The sequence below is a fragment of the Hypanus sabinus genome, chromosome X1, assembly GCF_030144855.1.
Source record: "Hypanus sabinus isolate sHypSab1 chromosome X1, sHypSab1.hap1, whole genome shotgun sequence".
NCBI lineage: Eukaryota > Metazoa > Chordata > Chondrichthyes > Myliobatiformes > Dasyatidae > Hypanus > Hypanus sabinus.
In genome coordinates this window covers 34,201,242-34,224,065 of record NC_082738.1, presented here as the reverse complement: position 1 = coordinate 34,224,065, position 22,824 = coordinate 34,201,242, and the positions used below count along the sequence as shown (strand labels likewise).

At 41.0% G+C, this 22,824-nt stretch overlaps 1 protein-coding gene across 2 annotated transcripts in view; it reads right to left on the bottom strand.

The window, feature by feature from the left end:
* Positions 1–535: 535 nt before the first annotated feature.
* timeless (timeless circadian clock) overlaps positions 536–22,824 on the bottom strand; it is a 78,626-nt gene continuing 56,337 nt past the window's right edge. For both annotated transcript variants that reach the window (XM_059956315.1, XM_059956314.1), the window contains 10 exons: positions 20,739–20,862; positions 20,184–20,266; positions 19,731–19,873; positions 11,788–12,010; positions 8,290–8,358; positions 6,944–7,062; positions 4,130–4,328; positions 3,520–3,595; positions 2,210–2,289; positions 536–1,630 (listed from right to left, as the gene is read on the bottom strand). In XM_059956315.1, coding sequence (XP_059812298.1) covers positions 1,488–1,630; positions 2,210–2,289; positions 3,520–3,595; positions 4,130–4,328; positions 6,944–7,062; positions 8,290–8,358; positions 11,788–12,010; positions 19,731–19,873; positions 20,184–20,266; positions 20,739–20,862 — 1,259 coding nt within the window. In that variant the 3' untranslated portion in view covers positions 536–1,487. The remainder of the gene's footprint in view (positions 1,631–2,209; positions 2,290–3,519; positions 3,596–4,129; positions 4,329–6,943; positions 7,063–8,289; positions 8,359–11,787; positions 12,011–19,730; positions 19,874–20,183; positions 20,267–20,738; positions 20,863–22,824) is intronic.

Genomic DNA, 22,824 nt, shown 5'->3' with positions numbered 1-22,824 from the left:
ATAAGTTGATAGATTCTTAATTAGTAAAGGCATCAGAGGTTTCAGAAGGCAAAAGAATGAGGTTGAGGAGGAAAATAAATCAGCCATAATCGAACAGTGGAACAGACCCTGTCTCATGATCTTCAAGTGACAACCAACTGGAAGCTCAGTGCTGACTGATTGGAGGCATTCTGCAAAGCAGTTGCCGAATCTGCATTTGGTTTCTCCGATGTATGGACAAATGTACCTGAATGTGATAACTGGAAAAGCAATGGGACTCGAGGGTTGGGTTTCAATGTGAATGTAAAGATCCTGCAGAGATAGGCTGCAATGGACCTCTTCAGTGTTGTTGAAGTGCACACTAGAAATCAAATTAGACTTTATTCAAAACAAGTAGATGGGGTTTTATAACCTTTCTGTCTAATCTAGTACGCATGAATGCTCATCACTCTTTGAAAATTAAATCAACCAAGCACACCAAACTGTATGTATTCCCTTAGCAATTAAAAGCACCCTGAAACAAACAGTGGCAAAATTCAATAGTTAACATGTTTATTAGCTCCCTCAACGCATCAGGTTTAAGATGTACAAATACCAACACAGAAAGGAAAATATCCAGAGCTACACAAAAAAGTGTAGAATTCATGACATTGTTGTTCTTCATTGAAGGAGGATGTAGCTAGCCAATTACACTGAAGGAGTAAAACAGGAAGAGAAGTCCTCTCCTTCACAGCACACACACTATTCATTGCAGGTGGACATGGGTTACAACTGACACTAGCAGACTCTCTGCCACTACCAACAGAGGGATGAAAATGTGACTAAAGCAATCAAGTGGGACCAATTGTTTTCCTTTCCTATTTTAAACTGATTGAACCTCATCGAACCATTCTCTTATTAAACCCTATCACCGACCTTACACTTCTACCAATTGTTCTGCTAAAATGCCAATTATGGCCATGAGATAAAATAACCTCCCTCACTTCCTCTTGCTAGGCCAACATGTTTATTTTGTGCAGAATAACCACTCTCCCCAACCAAAATCAACTTGTTGGCTCAAAATTGACATGCACCATTGCCTTGCTCAGGTAATGCCTTCAATTCTTGAGTAAACTGTTTCTCTACCACCCTTGTTACTGCCTGCAGCCATGTTACACCAGCATCCAATATGCGGCAAGGACTGCAGTTAGAATTCTTGAAAGTAACAGTGCTCTTCTTCCCTTTCACAAGATACCAGGACAATTTTTCTTAAAAAAGGATACATTCAACTTTACAGAGAGTTTTTATTAATTTTAATAGATTTTACTAAAGAGTGTTTGACTACAAACAAGGATGATTTAAGATAGATAAAATGTAACACTTCATCCTTTGAATGAAATTGCTTACAAAACTTACATAATGAACATTAGTTTTTGTTGATGACATTACTCCTTGGTTACAAGTTACTTTTTGTGTGACCCAGTGTTCAAAACCACTTCAAATGACTTAAGTTTATCAAGGTCAATCAATCATTCATCATCATCATCATCATCTTCAATTGCTCGCCGGCGTCGTTTGACCACTCTGTGGGTGAGTTCGGAGTCAGAGACATCGGAGTTTGGCTCAGAGTCCTCCATCGCCTCCACTTTAGGTGTGCCTTCAACTGAAAGTCCTTATTCAAGATCATCAAAACAGTGGAGTTAGTAACAATTCCTGTCTGTGCTTTAAATGCATCCTAGCTTCTACCAAAAAGCAAAGAAATCGTACATGCCTGAAATATGAAATGAAGCCAGAAAATAATGGAAATATTCAGCAGGTCATAAACATTGGTGTTAACTGTTTCTCTCTTCACAGATACAGCCATATCTACTGAGTGCTTCCAGCATTTCCTGCTAATGTAACAAGTTTTTATTCCAGCTTCTAGCATTAATGTGTAATAGTTAGTGGCTCCAGACTCTCTGAGTCACTGTGCTTTCATGGTTGGGGGAAAGCGGCGAAGGCCGGATTCTAGTTTATTATGGACATTCAGGCCTTCACAATGTGATTCAAGGTCGCGCAGACTCAACAGGTAAGCTACAAAATGAACGGTCCAATTTTAGAGCAAGATTTGCTGAGTTGAGGGGAAGAAAAAAAGAGGGAAATGATTTCCATGAATTGTTGAACAATGCTTATAACTACCGAATGCACTTTATCTTCCTGAAGGGAAAATAAGCATCCTACAGTTTAAAAAATTTAAGTAAAATTATCTTACCTTTGTCATCCATTTCATTGTCACTGTCAAAAATGCGACTTCGCTTTAGCAAATGTTTGGCTTTGGTCCTCTCACCATCACTGAAATGAGAGAGAATATAAAATCTGGTTTGAATCCATATGGTAGAAGCAGAGCAACAGAGAGCAGAGCAAAATGCTGGAGGAACTCGGCAGGTCAGGACAAAAGGTGCAAGTCATATCCAAACAGAGATACAAGTGATAGGGACTGGAGCCCCTTCATCCCATCTAGTCCATACCAGCTCCATGCAGATCAGCCAAGCCAGTTTCCCCCAATCCTTACCTCATAGTTTTGAGAACTATCTTCCCCCACGTATCTATCTAATTCTGTTTGACTGTTTCCAGCACACCTTACAAGCAATGAATTCTGGATCATCTCTCCTTACATTGACAAAGTATTCCCCTCATTTCCTTTGTCCCTTCTAAACCCGTACACTTCTTTCAAATCTTCTCTCAGCCTTTCTTGGTCCAAGGAGAACAGTTCCATTCTCCGGTCTAAGCTTACAGCTGAAATTTTTTATCCTGGAAACTATTCCAGTAAATCTCCCCATCACAAAAGTGCAGCAATCAGAACTGGATGCAACACTCCAGACTTATGAATTTCGGGGTCTCAGTGACAAGAGTGTTGAAGGGAAGAAAGAAGCTTTTACTAATTCGGGATATCCCAAACCACTTTAGAACCAATGAAAACAATTTGAAGTGCTGTCACTGTTACAGTGTACGAAAGACAAGGTGAAACATCACAGAAGTGATATGGGTCAGTACCTACACTTAAGGTGCAAACACTGCATATTTGGTCTCTTAAGGCAGTAGCAAACATTCAATAATGCACACAAAATGCTGGGAGAACTCAGCAGATTAGGCAGCATCCCTGGAGAAGACCAAACAGTTAACTTTTCGAGCCGAGACCCTTCGGACAAAATGCCAACTGTTTATTCCTCTCCACAGGTCCTCCAGCATTTTGCGTGCATTGCTCCAGACTTCCAGCATCTACAGAATCTTGTGCTTGTAGAGTGCAAAACTCTTTCACCAGCCAAGGTGAAGGAAACTTGCCGTATCATCTACTCTCCTGTAATGGATAGTACTCTCCTCCCAAGTTTCTCTACTCCTGCTTTGTCATGAGCCAAGAGGCTGACAAAGCAGTCTTGACAATTAAACGTTGTACATTGGCCGTTTATTGCCTGACCTCCCCATTTCCTCACTGGTCAACAGGATGGATTCTTCCCACTGCTGGTGCTGGCCAGGCTCAGAGTACTGGCATTAACCAACCACACAACATTGTTAATCACTTACCTTTTAGTGTCGCTGTCTGATCCAGAGGCAGACTCAAAGGCACCACTGGCTGTCACTTCAGGTTCATCATCACTGCCTGTAAAATATAAAATAAACATCACTTTTAAAGTTTAGCTTTATTTGTATATTGAGAAATACGTGAAATATGTTGTTAGCATCAACACCCAACATTGCCAGAGGATGTACTGGGGGCAGCCCAAAAGTGTCACCATGCTTCCAGTGCCTGCAAATTACTAACCCTAACACTGACCATACGTCTTTGGAAGGTGGGAGGAAACCGGATCACCCGGAGAAACCCACACAGTCACACAGAGAACGTACAAGCTCCTTACAGACAGCAGTGGGAAATTAATCCTGATCTCACCACTAGCACTGCTGTTGTCCCATTCCCTCCCCCCACCCCGGGAATTTTTAACCTGCTTAGCTCTACAATCACAACCTAATGGTCTTGGAAGCAGCTTATTCAGTAGTCGCCCAAAACAGCATACCTGATGAATATACAGCTACAATTCTACACAGCAAGATGAAACATTATCACAACTAACAAGTTACACAAGACAGAAAACACAACACCACAAGCTTCAGCTGCAAAGTTAATTTCCACCAATACCTTTAAGAGGAGCAGCACGCCTCTCCCTGGCCATCACAAGAGCTCGCAAGGCCTCAGACTTACGATCTGCACTAACATTTTCATCCACTTCATCCGCCGCTCCTTTTTCACCATCATCACTGTCCTGCAGGGTGAGAACTGAAGCAATCTTACGTAACTGCAGGGCACTCAGGTTAGCAGAAATCCTCCAAAAAGACTCCTGGAAATTTAAAAAAAAAATCGAATGTAGAAATGATTGTAGAGGAAGGGGGAAGAAAAGAACAAAAGCAAAGTTGTAAAGGAAACTAGACAATCCAATTGTACCCAACAATTTTGGTTGACCCTTCAATCATTTCAAACATGTCCGTCTGAACTCACAAATATTTTTAAACCCTGCCTCTGCTCCTTGAACCCTTGGTTTGTGAACCATTTGTCCACATCTTCAGAATTCTCAGAGTCCTCATAATGTTCCTACCAACCTTCCTTATTTAGAGTATCAGCATCAATTTCATTCCCTTTTAAAGCCTGGGTTTGGTCAGTGTTGGTCACAACTTTGGTAAGATCCCCAAGTATTTTACAAGCCTTGAAGGACACTCAATGGCCACTTTATGAGGTACACCTGCACATAATTGCAAATATCTAATCAGCTAATCGTGTGGCAGCAACTCAATGCAGAAAAGCGTGCAGACGTGGTCGAGGTTCAATTATTGTTCAGACCAAATATCAGAATGGGGAAGAAATGTGGGGACTTCCGGTATGGCGCAGATACAGCCAGCAGCATAATCAGCAAGATGGTCTTATTTCGGTTATTTAAGTAGAAAAGTGGGTCTTGTAGCATGAAAGGGGGAAACAAAAGAAAGATGAGGAAAACCGCAACAAAACCTGAAGACAAGTGATAAAATACCGACTGACGGTGAGGACACTGACGTCGGTGCTAGCAACCAAGCTGGACATGAGGATATGGAGGCTGTTCATGAAAACATCATGGCCGAAATACAGGCACTTCGTTTGGATATGAGAAAAGAACTGAGTGATTCTGTGGGTTTTCTAAAGAAGGAACTGGTGGATTTCAGAGATGAAATTAACCAGAAGTTGAATGCTATTGTTGGTGATTTAAAAGAAATAACGGGCAGAGTTGAGAACACGGAGCAAAGGATGACAGAAGTGGAGGAATGGAAGGCCAAAGCCAGGGAGGTTCTTTCCCACACACTGAAACTTAAGGAGATTATTCAAGCTCGACTAATGAACCTGGAGGTGTGTTCATGCAGGAATAACATACGTATCCATGGAATTTCTGAGGAGGGGAAGGAGACAATATACAGGAATTTCTGGAAAAACATTAAAACAGGGTTGTCCCTTCCTGATGCCGCCCTTGGCATACAATGCTGCCATCAATCTCTTGGATCCAAACCACCACAAGGTTCCAACCCAAGGTCTGTGGTCATCTACTTTCAGGAGTATAAAATTAAAGAGATTAGCTCAGCTTGGAAAAAATGAGAGGTTTATTACGACGGGAAAGGAGTACTTTTTGATCAAGACTACCCAACCAAAATACTTATGTAAAGAAAGGCTTACTCCACCATCAGAAAAACGCTTAAAGAAAAGGGGCGTCGGTTCCAGACTCTTTATCCAGCCAAACTTCAAGTATTTTTTGGCACTGGACAAGTCATCTACAGAATGGGGAAGAAATGTGATCTAAGTGACGTTGTTGCCAGATGAAGTGGTTTGAGTATCTCAGAAACTGCTGATCGATCTCCTGGGATTTTCACAGACAACTGTCTCTAGTTCACAATGAATGGTGTGATGCACAAAAACGATCCAGTGAGGAGCAGTTCTGTGGGTGAAAATGTCTTGTTAATGAGAGAGGTCAGAGGAGAATGGACAGACTGGTGTGCAGTAGAGCATCTCTGAATGCACAACACGTCGAAACATGATGAGCTACAGCAGCAGAAGACCACAAACATACAGAAATATTCTCATGGGCCACCTTCTTAGTTACAGGAGGTAACTGAGTGCACTGCTGTTGTGGAGTTAACATGTAAGCTCCAATAAACACCAATGTGATAACGACCAGATTATCTGTTTTAATGATGTTGATTAAGGGACAAATAAGGGCTCAAGATAACTCCTCTTTCAAAGGAGTGTCATGGCATTGTTTACATCAGTCTCATGGAATGATGATACATCAAGACAGTACAGAAGTCCTTCAATGTATTTTTTTATATATTTAAAGATGTAGCTTGGTAACAGGCCTTTCTGGCCCTACGAGCCTGCACTGCCCAATTATAAACCCATGTGACCAATTAACCTATAACCTGTACATCTTTGGAATGTGGGGGGGGGGGGAAGAACTGGAATACCCAGAGGAAACCTATGCTGAATGTACAGACAGTGGCAGCAATTGAAAGTAGGTTGCATTTATATATAAAGTGTCAGCCCACACCTTGTATTTAAGTCTTTAAAGACACAAACTTCTGACTTAAAGACAGAAGTGCAACATTGAAGCATGGTTGGCTTTTCAGCATGCAGCATCAAGGTATATTCCCAAAATGTCACGTAAGTATAATGGTTACAGTAAGTGGAAAAACATTAAACTAACTAAAACTCACAATCTGCTTCAAAGAGATAAATAATCAGATTAAGCTTCGATGTACAAGGACACTTCTAAAGCTAATGCATATACCTAGTAAGTGGTTATTGTAGTTAGACAAACATATCACCCAGATATGAACAAGACACAGCACTGCTGTGGCAAGAAATGGACCATCATTCCTTCTATGGCAAAAACTTGACCTTTGCCACTTAGATTCAATTAGCATTCATCCCTTAACTTACCTGTTCGTCAGCAGGAGGTCGGATTCCAACTTTTTTCAGAAGCTTCTGGAACATCTCATGCTCCATAGCGTCTTCATTTTCTTCAGACAAGGGGACAAGTGGCACAGCAATCACAATCCCTGCACAGAAATCAGTCAGTGGGAGACATTACAACTCACACCAGAACATGGAGAGCATGTGTTTTCAAGCAAGCACTCAAAGTTAAATTAAGGGAACCATTTTTAGAAGTTTTCTCTGAGTCATTTACTGACTGGGAGGCAAGAGCCTGAGGATGTGGGTTGGATGAGCAGTCACAGACTCATAGAGCAGCACAACGCAAAAACAGGCCCTTTAGCCTATCTAGTCTCTGCCAAACTGTTGTTCTGTCTAGTCCCATCGACCCACACCTGGACCACAGCACTCCATACCCCTCCCATCCATGTATTTATCCAAATGTCCCTTAAATGTTTATTCGAACCTGCATCTGCCACTCAAGCCAGAAGCTCATTCCACATTCAAAGCACTCTCTGAGTGAATAGGTTCCTCCTCATGTTCCCCTTAAACACTTCGCCTTCCACCCCTAACCTATGACCTCTAGATCTAGTCTCACCCAACCTCAGTGGAAAAAAGCCTACTTGCATTTACCCTAACTACACCCCTCATAATTTTGTATACCTCTTTCAAATTCCCCTTATTCTCCTGCGCTACATGGGGAAAAAGCCCTAATCTGTTCAACCTTTCCTCAAGTCCCAGCAACACCCTTGTAAATTTTCAAGTAAGCAACTTAAAAGTGAACTTCTCTGCATACAGCACTCTTAACATTCCCAAGTGCTTCACAGGAGAATGATCAAAGAAAAATTGTCCTTGTTACACTCGGGCTACCATCCAACAGCTTGATCAGAGAGGTTTTAATAACGTCTCAAAGGAGAGAAAGGCAGGCAGGTTTAGGGGAAAATTTCTAGAGCTCAGGGCTTAGCCAGCTGAAGATATGATGGAGCAACTGAACTCCAGAATAAACAAGAAGTCACAATCAGAGAAGCAGAAACCTTGAAGGATTACGGGACTGGAGGTTTTAGAGAAAAGTTAAGCCACAAAAGATCAATAAACAAGGCTGAGCTACTGAGGAAATGGAAGTTTTTCTTTCTATATACGTTGGCCTGAAATCTGTCACCAGTGATGCATAAACATTGACATTTCACTTGCCTAGACCTCAGCTGGGTTCCTATGGATGTAATAGATAACTTTTAGGTGTTCTTAAGTTTGAATTTCACTGGTTTTGCAACCTGTTACAGTGATTATCATGGGACACTGAAAATTTCATGTGAATAAAGCAAAAGAATATGAAGAATTTTAAAAAATGCACTGACCATCATCTTCTCGTTTGTCTGCTGTTCTGTTGAGGCAATTTTGCAGCCACAAAAGTGGACCTGTCAGACCTGAAATTGAAATTAACCATTTTAATCTACTGAAGCTCGTGTAGTCCTACATTATCAAAATCTATGCAGACTGAGAAACTCTGCTCCAATTAAACAACAGTTTCAAATCAAAATACTCCTTAACATTTTATAGGAGTCAGTAAGTTAAAACTTCTCAGGAAGAGTGAAATCCCAACAAGACAATATCATTTAATTTTAAAGAAAAATACTGCAGATTCAGTAACTCAGAAAGATACAACATAGAATCAGACCATTCAGCCCATTGAGACAGTACTGATCATTGTACATCCATTTACAGCAATCCCATTTTATTCTCCCAACATTCCCACCAATTCTCCACAGGTTCTACCACTCACCCACACAGTTTACAGCAACTAATTAACCTACCAATGCGAGAGGAAACTGGGCCTGAGGATAAACAGATGCACTCCTTTTCTACGAATCAGTTTCTCAATCACTGCCCCCACCAGATACCAACAAAATCTTCAACACATCCATGAAGAAGCATACTCCATTCAATTTTTAACCCATTTTGTCTAGATTGCCTTCCCATCACCTCGATCCTTACAAAGCAGGATTAAATCATTTGTTATATTTACACAGAAATCATTTAGTCAGTTTATTCAGAAACCTGTTTTGTGGAACTGGGAGGGAAAAAGGACTATTTTTTTTGACACATCCCATTTTCTGAGCAACATTTTGAAGGAAGAGGGGAGAACACAGCAGAATACAGCACATTGCAAGCCTTTCGATCCAACCCATTACCCTACTCCAAAATCAATCTAAACCTTACCTCCTACATAGCCCTCTATTTTTTTATCATACTGTACGTGCGTGTACATGTGAGTCTATTAAATGTCCCTAATGCACTGTATCACCACCCCTGGTAGTAAGTCTCACTGTTCTCTTTGCAAAAAACAACCTACATCTGACATCCCCCACCCCCAATACTTTTTTCCCCAACACCTTAAAGTTATGCCCACCATTGCCACAGGTGGCTGTGGAGGCCAAGTCAATGGGTACAATTAAAGCAGAGGTTGATAGATTCTTCATTAGTAAGGACATCAAAGGCTACGGGGAGAAGGCAAGAGAATGGGGTTGAGAGGGATAATAAGCCAGTCATAATTGAACGGCAGAGCAGACTCGATGGGCCAAATGGCCTAATTCTGCTCCTATATCTTAGTATGCAAACCAAGACCACCATCATCAGCACCTTTCAGCCAATTCCAAAGCATTCACACATTCACAGGGACCTCTGTTTGATAATTAGATTTAAAGCTTTACCTCAATAGTGGCTCAGTATGAACCAAAAGGTTGAGACTGTTAGCCCCAATTCATTGACTGTTTAAATGCAGTCAAAAATAGACTGTTTAAATTCTATCTTGAACAAACTCAGGCCAGTAAAGGAAGCTGAAGCATCCTTACAGTAGACAGGAATGGTGAAGGCAGCTTTTGGCAAGCCAGCCTTCATCAGTCAGGCTGTTGAGTACCAGGATCAAAGATAACTGTTTCGTTGTGCTTTGAAATATGGCCATGGGATTCTTTACATACACTTCACAGAACAGAAAGGGCCTCAGTTTTAATGTTCTATCCATGAGATGAATATCTATATTATGTGACATTTAATTAGAAAAAATATTGCTCCTACCTGAATTTAAAACTAGAGGAGCAGAGTTAAAAATGATCATCCCAGCTTCGACTAAACTTTGAACAGGTAATCTCACACAAAAACTCCGAAAGAAGAAACTTGAAAAGCTGTACAAAAGATTATCAGTTAACTTTACAAGTGACAAAGGGTGATTGAATTGGGGAAGAGCTACTCTTCTGGGCTCTGGAGTTAGTGATGAGTGCAAATCACAATTATAGTCATAGATTTGTACAGCTCACAAACTGGCCATTCAGCCCAGGGGCAGCAGTTAGCATAATGTTATTACAGTGCCAGTGACCTGGGTTCAATTCCGTTGCTGTCTGAAAGGAGTTTATACGTTCTCCCTGTGACAGCATGGGTTTCCTCCGGGTGCTCCGGTTTCCCCCACATTCCAAGACATATGGGTTAGTAGATTAATCGATGACATGGGTGTAGTTGGGCTGAAAGGGCCTGTTACTGTGCTGTAACAAATAAAAAATAAAATATGTTTGGATGTTATATAGCAATTGAACAAGACACTGGTGCAGCTACATTTGGAACATTGCGCTCAGCTTTGGTCGCCCTGCTGTAAATTTTGGGCCGAGATCCTTCACCAGGACTGGAAAAAAAGATGAGGTGTCAAAGAAAGAAAGTGGAGGGCGGGGAGGAAGAACCACAGTTAGGTGAAACTGGATGGGGGTGGGGGAGAGTGAAGGGTGAAGTAAAGACTTGGGAAGTTGATTGGTAAAAGAGATACAGGGCTGGAGAAGGGAGAACCTGATAGGACAGGCCATGGAATAAAGAAAAGGGGGAGGGGGGAGCACCAGAGGAGGTGATGGGCAGGCAAGGAGATAAGATGAGAGAGGGAAAAGGGGGTGGGGAATGACGATAGAGAGGTGGGGAACATTACCAGAAGTTCAAGAAATCGATGTTCATGCCATCAAGTTGGCGGCTACCCAGATGGAATACAAGGTGTTGCTCCTCCAACCTGAGCATGGCCTCATTGCGACAGTAAAGGAGACCATGGACTGACACGTCAGAATGGGTGGCCACTGGGAGCTCCTACTTTTTTGGAAGACGGAACGTAGGTGCTCAGTGAAGCGGTTTTCCAATCTGCACCCAGTCTCACCGACATACAGGAGACCACACTAGGAGCACCGGTGAAGTGTTGCCTCACTAGGACACACTGTTTGGGGCACTGAACGGTAGTGAGGGAGGAGGTGTAGCACTTGTTCTGCTTGTAAAGATAAGTGCTGGGCGAAGATCAATACAGAGGGACGAACGGACAAGGGAGTTGTGTAGGGAGCAATCCCAGCATAAGCAGAAAGTGGGGTGGGGGGGCGGGGAGGTGGGGAAGATGTGCCTGGTGGTGGGATCCTATTGGAGATAGTGGAGTTCCGGAGAATTATATGCTGAACATAGAGGCTGGAAGGGTGATAGGAGAGAACAAGAGGAATCCTATCCCTGGAGGGGTGGCGGGAGGACAGGGTAAGGGTAAGCGTGCGCAAAATGGAAGAGATTTGGGTAAGGGCAGCATTGGTGGTGGTGGAGGGTTTAGAGGAACATGGGCCAAATGGAAATGGCTTGGTCAGCATGGACCAGTTAGATCAAAGGACCTGTTTCCATGCTGTTTGACTCTATAACACCTATCCAACACCTCACCCTGGGATTAACTTTACAACTCAAACTAAGAAACAAAACCACTTTGTCATTTGATTCCAACTTGCAAGAGGGTATGAGTACTTCTCCCAAACATTTACACAAACCCAACAAAAAGTGCAAGTTCTACGTTTATCTCTGACCTTGCTGTTTAAGTTTGGAGCACAGAGCTGGGACTGCTGGGTGAAGCTCCCACCCACCGATCCTCTGTGTATCTCCTTTTGCAGCATATCTTGGTCTGGGTTTGATGTTCTGCTCTCCACTTTCATCTTCACTGCTGTCACTGTTGTCCAGTTCCTCCTCCTCCTCTTCAGACAATCCCCGACTAGGATCATATCCCACATCATTTAGGAAATCATCTTCTTCCTTCGGAAATAACAATTTATAGCAAGAAATTTTTATAACTCAGGGGAAGTCAGCTGCCCTTCAAAAAAACATCTTCACGTACCTGCCCACACTAAGGCAAACACAAAATGAGCCCAGATAGAACAACTGGAGTTCGGTGTTCCATGATCGGTGAGCACTGGGTTTGAAACCATAGATTGAAGCCCAAAGTCGAAGGGCTGATGTCTGCGAGTCCACTGGGGGTCGGAGGCCCTGAGGCCGCCTGTCCTGTGGTTGGAGGACTGTCTATGTGTGTCAGTGGGTGGGAGGGAGGAAAGGGATTTATTTTGTTGTTGTTTTTGCTTCTGCTTTTTACGTTGTTCTGCTATGTCGGCACTGGAATGTGTTGACACTTGCAGGCTGCTCCCAGCACATCCTTAGATTGTGCTAGTCATTAACACAAACGACACATTTCACTGTGTGCTTCAATGTACATGTGATAAATAAATGAATCAGAATCTACAAACACAGTGATATATTGTAAAACATTGTAGACAGTTGAACTTCGGAAACAACATATTGAACAGAATAAGTAAAATACAAGGAATTCTATAGAGACACAGGCAATGAAATCCCCTCTGACAGGAATTCTCAGGATAACTTCTCAGAAAGATTCAAAGTACATTTACTATCAAAGAATGTATAAATTATACACCTTCAAATTTTTCTGCACCTTGAAACAAAACAACAGTAAAAATATTCTGGACTAATTTTACCCAAATTTACTCAGTGGGAGTGAAGTTGTGCTAATGGGTGTCCAATCCATTAGCTCAAAAGCTGAAGGGTCATTTGATTAAGATCTTTAAATCTTGGAAAGGTTCAATATTGTAGGAAACAATTTCCTCCTGTCAGAGAATTGTACATCAGAAATGGATGCAGAAGCCTGGCCTGCCATAATTTTTTTTTTGCGTGTCACACCAGATAGTCAGTCAGCCATTCTTGGCTGGCACGTGCTGTTGGTCTCCTTTCGGATTAACTGGGTCACGGTATGAACATTCCTGACTTGACCTTTATACTTTTTTACAAGGCCGTTTGGCTAGCTCAACGCTCAACCTGGCACGAATGGAAAGCGTGCTCAGGGGTGGCCTGACTTGGATTCGAACTCGGGAGCCTTCGCTCCGGAGTCCGGCGCTGATGCCATTGTGCCACCAGCCGGCCATGCCATAAAATAAGATCACAGAATCACAAAAGAGAGCAGACAGTATTGAAATTACAGCTTAATAATTTAGAGGGAAAACACAAAGGCAGAATAATCAGAGGCAAGAGTAAACCATTTGGTCTTTTCCATTCAATATGATCATGGCTGGTCATCCAAATTCAGTACTATGTTCATTTTCTCTTGTACAAGACCAGAAGACAGAGGAGCAGAATTAGGCCATTCAGCACAGCGAATCTGCTCCACCATTCAATCATTTATTTATTTTCCCTCTCAACCCCATTCTCATGCCGTCTTCCCATAACCTTTGACACGCTTACTAATCAAGAACCCATCAACCTCCACTTTAAATACCGTGCCTATAAAAAAGTATTCACCTCCTTGGAAGTTTTCATGTTTTATTGTTTTACAGCATTTAATCTAATTTGGCTTTTTTGACACTGATCAACAGAAAAATACTCCTTTGCGTCAAAGTGCAAACAGATCTCTACAAAGTGATCTAAATTAATTACAAATATAAAACACAAAATAATCGATTGCATAAGTATTCACTCCCCTCCCTTTATCACGCACCAAATCATCACTGGTGCAGCCAAATTGGTTAAGAAGTCACATAATTAGTTAAATAGAGATCTGTATGCAGTTAAGGTGTTTCAACTGATTGTAGTAAAAATACACCTGTATCTGGAAGGTCCAACTACTGGTGAGTCAGTATCCTGGCAAAAGCTACACCATGAAGACAAAAGAACACTCCAAGCAAATCCACGAAAAGCACAAGTCAAGAGATGGATATAAGAAAATTTCCAAGTCACTGAATATCCCTTGGCAGTACAGTTAAGTCAATCATCAAGAAATAGAAACAATATGGCACAGCTATAAATCTGCCTAGAGCAGGCTGTCCTCAAAAACTGAGTGACCATGCAGGAAGGGGACTAGTGAGGGAGGCCACCAAGAGACCGATGAAACTCTGGAGGAGTTACAAGCTTCAGTGGCTGAGATGGGAGAGACTGTGCATACAACAACTGTTGCCCGGGTGCTTCACCAGTCACAGCTTTATGGGAGAGTGGCAAAGAGAAAGCCTCTGCTGAAAAAATACTCACATGAAATCTTGGCTAGAGTTTGCCAGAAGGCATGTGGGAGACTCTGAAGTCAGCTGGAAGAAGGTTCTATGGTCTGATGAAACCAAAATTGAGGTTTTTGGTTATCAGACTAAACGCTATGCTTGCCGTTAGCCAAACACCACACATCAAAGACACACCATCCCTACCGTGAAGCACGGTGGTGGCTGCATCACGCTGTGGGGATGCTTCACTGCAGCAGACTCTGGAAGGCTTGTGAAGGTAGAGGGTAAAATGAATGCAGCAAAATACAGGGAAATCCTGGAGGAAAACTGACGCAGTCTGCAAGAGAACTCCAACTTGGGAGAAGATTTGTTTTCCAGCAAGACAATGACCCCAAGCATAAAGCCAAAACTACACAGGAATGGCTTAAAGAATCTATACTTAAATGTGTATCCGATTTCCAAGTAACTGCAATAGCTTTTTTGGCTACTGCCAGTGCAATTTTTATAAATTCTTTCTGATACTTATTTAGTTTGAGTTTCGGTTTTATCCCTTCAATATCACCTAGTAAAAATAATATTGGATTATGAGGAAATTGTGTTCCTGTAATTTGTTCCAGTAAAAGTCTTAAATTTGTCCAAAAAGGTTGAATTTTAGAGCAAGACCATGTCGAATGTAAAAAAGTACCAGTTTCCTGGTTACATCGGAAACACTGATCCGATAAATTTGGATTAAATTTTTTTATTTTTTGTGGTGTAATATATAATTGATGTAGAAAATTATACTGCACTAATCTTAACCGAACATTTATTGTATTTGTCATACTATCAAGACATAGTCTTGACCAATTTGTTTCTTCAATTTTAATATTCAAATCACTTTCCCATTTTTGTCTTGGTCAAATCTATGGTTGTATTCCATTAGAAAAAATTACTTATAATTTAAGAGATAAATACGAAACATTTTTGAAAATTTGGAGCCCTTATTTACAAAAGACAGGATTAAATCTATAGATGCTCTGAAGATGAAACAATTGGTTATTTGGGGAAAGAAATAAATATACATATTAAAGTTATTATGAATTCCATGGAGCATGTGGAGATCTTCCAACAACCAGGCAATCTTTCTTTCTTTTTTTTCTAAAGGGCAGTTAGGGGGGAGGGGTTAAGGGGAGGGGGTATGGGTTATATACATTGTTTTTTCATACTTTGTAACCATTTAAAAATGCAATAAAAAAAGTTTAAAAAAAAAAGGAATGGCTTAAAAACATCAAAGTTTAATGTCCTGGAGTGGCCATGTCCAAGTCCAGACCGCAATCCAATTGAGAATTTGTGACTGAACTTGAAAAGAGCTATTCACTCACAATCCCCAAGCAACATGACAGAGCTTCAATAGTTTTGTAAAGAAGAATGGGGAAAAATTTCAGCGTCTAAATCTGCAAAGCTGATTGAGACCTATCCACACATACCCAAGGCTGTAATTGCTGCCAATGGTGCATCTACTAATGTCCTCTTTCTTTTAAGGATCGTGGTTTCCCTTCTGCCGCCATCAATGACACCCTCACCTGCATCGCCTCCATTTCCCGCACTTCGGCCCTCACTCCATTCTCCCGTCACCACAACAGGGACCGCGTTCCCCTTGTTCTCACCTTTCACCCCAACAGCCTCTGGATCCAACATATTATCCTCTGCAACTTCCACCACCAAGCAGATCTTCCCCTCTCTGCTTTTCGCAGGGATCATTCCCTCCACGACTGCCTGGTCCACACATCCCTCCCCACAGATCTCCCACCCGGCACTTAACCCTGCAAGCATAAGTGCTACACCTGTCCCTACATCTCCTCTCTTACCACCATCAGGGCCCCAAACAGTCCTTCCAGGTGAGGCAACACTTCACTTGTGAGTCTGTTGGGGTAATCTATTGCATCCAGTGCTCCTGGTGCGACCTCCTCTACATCAGCGAGACCTGACGCAGATTGGGGGACCGCTTCGTTGAGCACTTCTGCTCTGTCCGCCACAACAGACAGGATCTCCCACTTCAACTCTGCTTCACATTCCCATTCAGATATGTCCATACATGGCCTCCTCTACTGCCATGATGAGGCCAAACTCAGGTTGGGGGAGCAACACCTCATATACCATCTGGGTAGTCTCCAGTCCCTTGGTATTAACGTCGAATTCTCCAACTTCTGGTAATTCTCTCCCTCTCCCTATCACACTTTCACTCTGCCTCCTCTTCTAGCTGCCTATCACCTCTCTCATGATTCTGCCTTCTTCTACTACCCTTAGTGCTTTCCCCTTACATTCCTTCTTCACCTCTCTTGCCTATCCCCTCCCTGCTTCCCCTTGATCTTTCATCTGCACCTTCCCCCTCCCCCCACCTTCTTTATGGGGCCCTTGCCCCCTCCTTCTTTAGTCCTGACGAAGGGTATCGGCCGGAAACGTTGACTGCTCATTTCAACGGATACTGCCGGACCTGCTGAGTTCATCCAGCTTGTTTGTACGTGTTGATTTGACCACAGCATCTGCAGTGTACTTTGTGCATCTACTAAATACTGACTTGAAGGGGGCAAATACTTATGCAATCAATTATTTTGTGTTTTATATTTGTAATTAATTTAGATCATTTTGCAGTGATCTGTTTTCACTTTGACGTGAAAGAGTATTTTTCTGTTGATCAGCATTAAAAAGCCAAATTAAATCCACTGCAATTTAATGTTGTAAAACAATAAAACAGGAAAACTTCCCTGGGGGGGGGGGGTGATTATTTATTATAGGCACTGTATATGGAATAACTTGGCCTCCATGGCTGTCTGTAGGAATCAATTGAACAGATTCACCACCCTCTGGCTAAAGAAATTCCTCACCTCTTTGTTCGAATGAGATGTCCTTCTATTCTAAGGATGTACCCTTTGGCCTTAGACTTTCGAATTATAGGAAACATCCTCTCCACATCCACTCTATCTAGGCCTTTCAATATCCACCCTCCACACCCCACCTCATTTCTTCTGAACTCCAGCGAGTACAGGCCCAGAGCTAAGCAATCCTCATCCTGGAATCGTTCTCATGAACCTCCTCATGAACCTCCTCAGGACCCTCTCCAATGCCAGCACGTCCTTTCTTAGATAAGGGGCCCAGAACTGCTCACAATACTCCCAGTGCAGTCTGACCAATGCCTTATAAAGCCTCAGCACTACATCCTTGCTTTTGTATTCTAGCCGGTTCGAAATGAATGCTAACATTGCATTTGCCGCCTTTACCACTGACTCAATCTGCAAGTTAACCTTTACAGAATCCTGCACAAGGAGTCCCATGTTCCTTTGCACCTCTAATTTTTGTATTTTCTCCCCATTTAAAAAATAGTCTATGCTTTTATTCCTAAATTGAAAGTGCATGATCATATACTTCACTTCTTTGCCCATTCTCCCAATCGAAGTCCTTCTGCAGACTCCCTGCTTCCTCAGGACTACCTCCCCCTCCACCTATCTTTGTATCCTCTGCAAACTTGGCCACAAAGCCATCTATTCCGTCATCCAAATCATTGACATATAATGTGAAAACAAATAGTCCCAACACCGACATCTGCAGAACACCACTAGTCACTGGCAGCACAGAAAAGGCTTTGCTTCCCACACTTTGCTTCCTGCCAGCCAGTCAATCTTCAAAACATGCTAGTATCTTTCCAGTAATACCATGGGCTCGCATATTGTTTAGCAGCCTCGTGTGCAGCACCTTGTCAAAGGACTTCTGAAAATCCAAGTGAATAATATCCACTGATTCTTCTTTGTCTATTTTGCCTATTATTTCCTCAAAGTATTCCAACAGATTTGCCAGGCTAGATTTCCTCTAAGGAAACCATTGCTGACTTCGGCCTATCCTATCATGTGCCTCCAAGTACTCTGAAATCACATCCTTAAGAATACTCTTAACATCTTCCCAACCACTGAAATCAAGGTAAGTAATAGCCTATAAATTCCTGTCTTTTGACTCCCTCCCCTCTTTAAGAGTGGAGTTACATTTGTGATTTTCCAGACCTTCAGAACCATTCCAGAATCTAGTGATTCTTGAAAGATCATTACTAATGCCTCCACAATCTCTTCAGCTACCTCTTTTAGAACCCTGGGGTGTAGTACATCTGGTCCAGGTGACTATCTTTGACTTATCTTGTCACCCATGGTTGCTTCATCCTCCCCTTAGAATATTTCTTCATCTTTGGGATGTATCTATCCTGTGCCTTCCAAATTGCTCCCAGAAACACCCGCCGTTGCTGTTTTGCTGTCATCCCTGCTAGTGTCCCCTTCCAATCAACTTTGGTCAGATCCTCTCTCATGCCTCTGTAATTCCCTTTGCTCCACTGTAATACTGATACATCTGATTTTAGCTTCTCCCTCTAAGACTGCAGGTTGAATTATATCATATGATCACCGCGTCCTAAAGGTTCCTTTATCTTAAATTCCTTAATCTAATCTATTACACAACACCCAATCCAGAAATGCCTTTTCTCTAGTAGGCTCAAGCACAAGCTGCTCTAAAGAGCCACCTCAAGATCCTTCTATTAAGAACCAACAACAATCTGATTTTTCCAATCTACCAGCATATTGAAATTCCCAATGACTATCATAACATTGCCCCTTTTATATGCCTTTTTCTATCTCCTGTTGAAATTTGTACCCCACATTCTGTATGTGGAGGCCTATATAACTCCCATCTATTCAGTCATCCAAATCTTTGACATATAATGTGAAAAGAAACAATCCAAACACTGACTGTTTCTTAACAAGGATTCTACATCTTTTGAATCTATGTCACCTCTTTCTTAGGATTTAATTTCATTTTTTTACCAATGTAGCTACCCCAACTCCTCTGCCTACCTGCCTATCCTCTTGATACAAGGTGTATCCTTGGATGTTAAGCTCCTAACTATGATCTTTTTTCAGCCATGATTCAGTGATGCCCACATCTTTGTATACAAGCTCATCTAAAGTATTTACATTTATTGTGTTTTTGCGTTCTTTATGCTTATTGTGTTGTTGATGCTGCATTGCATCCAGAGTAACATTTGTTCTCCTTTATACTTGTGTACTGAAGAATGACAATAAACAATCTTCATTCTTGAGAACATCCATGTGCTTCTTACCAAAAACCAGTGTGTCAGGAGCATGCTTAAACGTGTCATCATAATCAACTCATTTCAATCAGTTCTCATGCATACACTTTCACAGAGATAATCAGGTTTAATGTTTTGTCCTCAATAATGGCTTAGTATGAACCAAAGTGTTGTGAATTTAAGCATCAATTCATTGGCTATTTAAATATTTTGGAAGGTGCAGTGTAAATGCAAAACTTTGTCTTCTATTTTGAACAAACTCAGGCCAGTAAAGGAAGCTGAAGCATCCTTACAGTAGACAGGAATGGTGCAGCAGCAACAGGAACTGGAACTCAGGCAAATGGGATTAACGTATAAAGCCACAGAAATGTGCAAGTACCTGGCTTCCCGTCTTTGTGAGTTTCCTCCTCTTCTTGTAGAGTTCCTTTCTATCAGAAATGAGGCCCATACTGATCAATTTATCAATAATTCTGGCTCTGGATCGTTTATGGGTTATGTTTTTCATGATATTACCAAGGACATCTTTGGATCAAAAACAAAAGACGATCTTTATCAATTGCTCTGCTCCCATGTCAAGTTACAATGCACAAATTATTGAATGGAAAGATACTAAAGGAATTATTTTAAAGAATAACTAAATTATTAAGGGTTGCCACTCTGAAGATTTGTTCCTCTTCTGCATTTGGTTAACAAATTTCAGCATCAGAACCTTGTTAATTAGCTTTCGGAGAAAGAGCAGTGAAGAAGGGGTGCAGTTTCTCATAAGAGTCAATATTTTTCAAGAAGCTACAAGCAAATATATTCCAGCTATCACAAAGCTAAAACAACATACCATCTGATCCTCTGAACTCCACAAACAATGTCTCAAGCTCCATTTCCTGCTCCTCTCTCCAAAGCACAATCTTAGTCCCCTTCCTTAAAACAACAAAAACAAAGTTAAAATGAATCTCATTTAAGATACAGTAATTACATCTCCCACAAATTGATTATTAAAGTACCTCAACTCCTTCCTTCCCTTTTTGAGGGCCACAGCATCCCTGACCACAAGTAATAGTGCACTCCTGACCCTCTAGTAATTCTACTCGAAGATTAGCCTTTAAAATTTGACCAAGAATATCATACCACATCTTGTCCTCAAATTTCCCTGCCATTTGAGAAATCATCTAGCCTTGTCTGACCATATTACAATAGGACAAGGAAACAAAGTGAACAATCATGTTCCAAACCTACATTTTACTACTCCGCAAGGTGCTCCAATGAACTGTTATTGCCCAATGAACAATTGCACCTCAAGGAAATTGAGACCAGGATGTAAAACTCAGCCCTTTGAGCTAAATGACACCAAGTTTCCAGCTTATGGTCAGCATGCCAGGTTTGTTGTACTCACTTGACACGTTTCAGATCTTTGATGCTGTCCACCAGGTTCAACTGGACAAGTTTAGCAGCAATTTGCTTTCTGGTTCTCGTCTCATTTTTAATGTGTTCCATGATGTTGTCAATTACATCTTTATCTGGAAAAGGAAAGAATATCCCAAGTAGGCATCATTAATTGTTAGCATCGCTCTGAAGCTAAGGGAAATCTGTATGTAAATCCCACATACAAAACCTACCTGAGGGGGAAAAATTACTGAGAAATGGGGAAAGAGCAAGGGGTTAGAAACAGTTGGATATATTAACCAAAGAATTAGCACAGCTATAAATGGATCCAAATATCCTCCTTTGGACTGTAAGAATTAATGACTGAAATTTAAACAGAAGCATGAAATTACTTCTGGGCAAGGCAGGATGCAGGGGAGTCAACTGTGCACGTAGAATATAGAACACTGCAGCACAGTACAGATCCTTTGGCCAATGATATGGTATCAACCTCTTAACCTACTCTGAGAAATCTCACCCTTCCCTCCTAAATTGCTTCTGAAAGTGAGCAACAGCTTACTGGCAGCTCAAAAAGCAAGAAATTTGACTAAAAACATTATTTATAATACCTTTTCTGCAGTAAATTGTGGTAAACTATCATCGCAAACAATGAAGAGGGGAACAAAGGCAAAGCCAATTAAAGGGATGAGCCGCACTTGTCGTGTTGCAAAATTGACACAGATGGAGCTGGAGTGAGCGATTCGGAGAGAATTTGAGGCAGGGGAGTTTCGATGCCAACTAAGCTGGGTGTGAAGTTGAATCACTCTTAAGTACTGAGCAGATTTGGAAAAGTCGAGAACAGCTTCGGGCTGGGCGACGAAGCAAAGAGTGAACTGCTGGAAGGCGTGGTTTAGCTCTGAAGTGTCTTTTCTTTCTTTCTAAATCTTTTTATTAATATTAGTAATATGGACAGAATACAGATGATATATTGATAAAGAAATTACCAACATACACACTCCATTACATATGAAAAAAAAAACATACATAATAGTTACAATATAAATGAGTTTACCAAGACATAAGCCATAAGATATATGTATGGACATAGTAAATCTAAATATTTCATAATGTATAATATAAAAAAACAGAAAAAAGAAAGAAAAAAAAATTTATATAATGCAAAACTAACTAATCTAATCTAATAACTATAACTAATAAGTAATAAAAAAGAAAAAAAAAACAAACAAAAGAGAAGGAAAAAAAAAAGTGGGCTGTTTATAATATCTCACAAAAATAAGTATTCATCAATGCCGTCACTTCCGGTCCTCTCAAAATACATAAGCTAAAAGCTGGGAAATCAAATGTACTTGGCACAGGGTCATATTACATCATATGAAAATGTTGAATAAATGGTCTCCATAACTTTTCAAATTTAATAGAAGTCTCAAAAGTACCACTTCTAATTTTTTCTAAATTTAAACATAACATAGTTTGAGAGAACCAATTAAATACAGTGGGAGGATCAATTTCTTTCCAATTCAACAATATAGATCTTCTAGCCATCAGAGTTAGAAATGCAATCATTCGACGGGCTGAAGAAGATAAATGCTGTGAATCTAACATTGGTAAACCAAAAATTGCGGTAATAGGATGAGGTTGTAAATCAATATTCAAAACCGCAGAAATAATATCAAAAATATCTTTCCAATATTTCTCCAAAAATGAACACGACCAAAACATGTGAGTTAAAGACGCAATTTCAGAATGACATCTATCACAAATAGGACTTATATGAGAGTAAAAATGAGCTAATTTATCCTTGGACATATGGGCCCTATGTACAACCTTAAATTGTATTAGTGAATGTTTGGCACATAACGATGATGTATTAACTAATTGAAGAATTCTATCCCAATTCTCACTAGAAATACTAAAACTAAGCTCTCTTTCCCAATCCTGTTTAGTCTTATAAAGGGGCTCTGAACGTATCTTCATAATTATATTATAAAGTTTTGAAATAAGCCCTTTTTGAAAAGGGTCTAATTCAAATAAACTCTCCAAAGTATCTGAAGGCACAAAATTTGGAAACGTAGAGAGTACAGAACTTAAAAAATGTC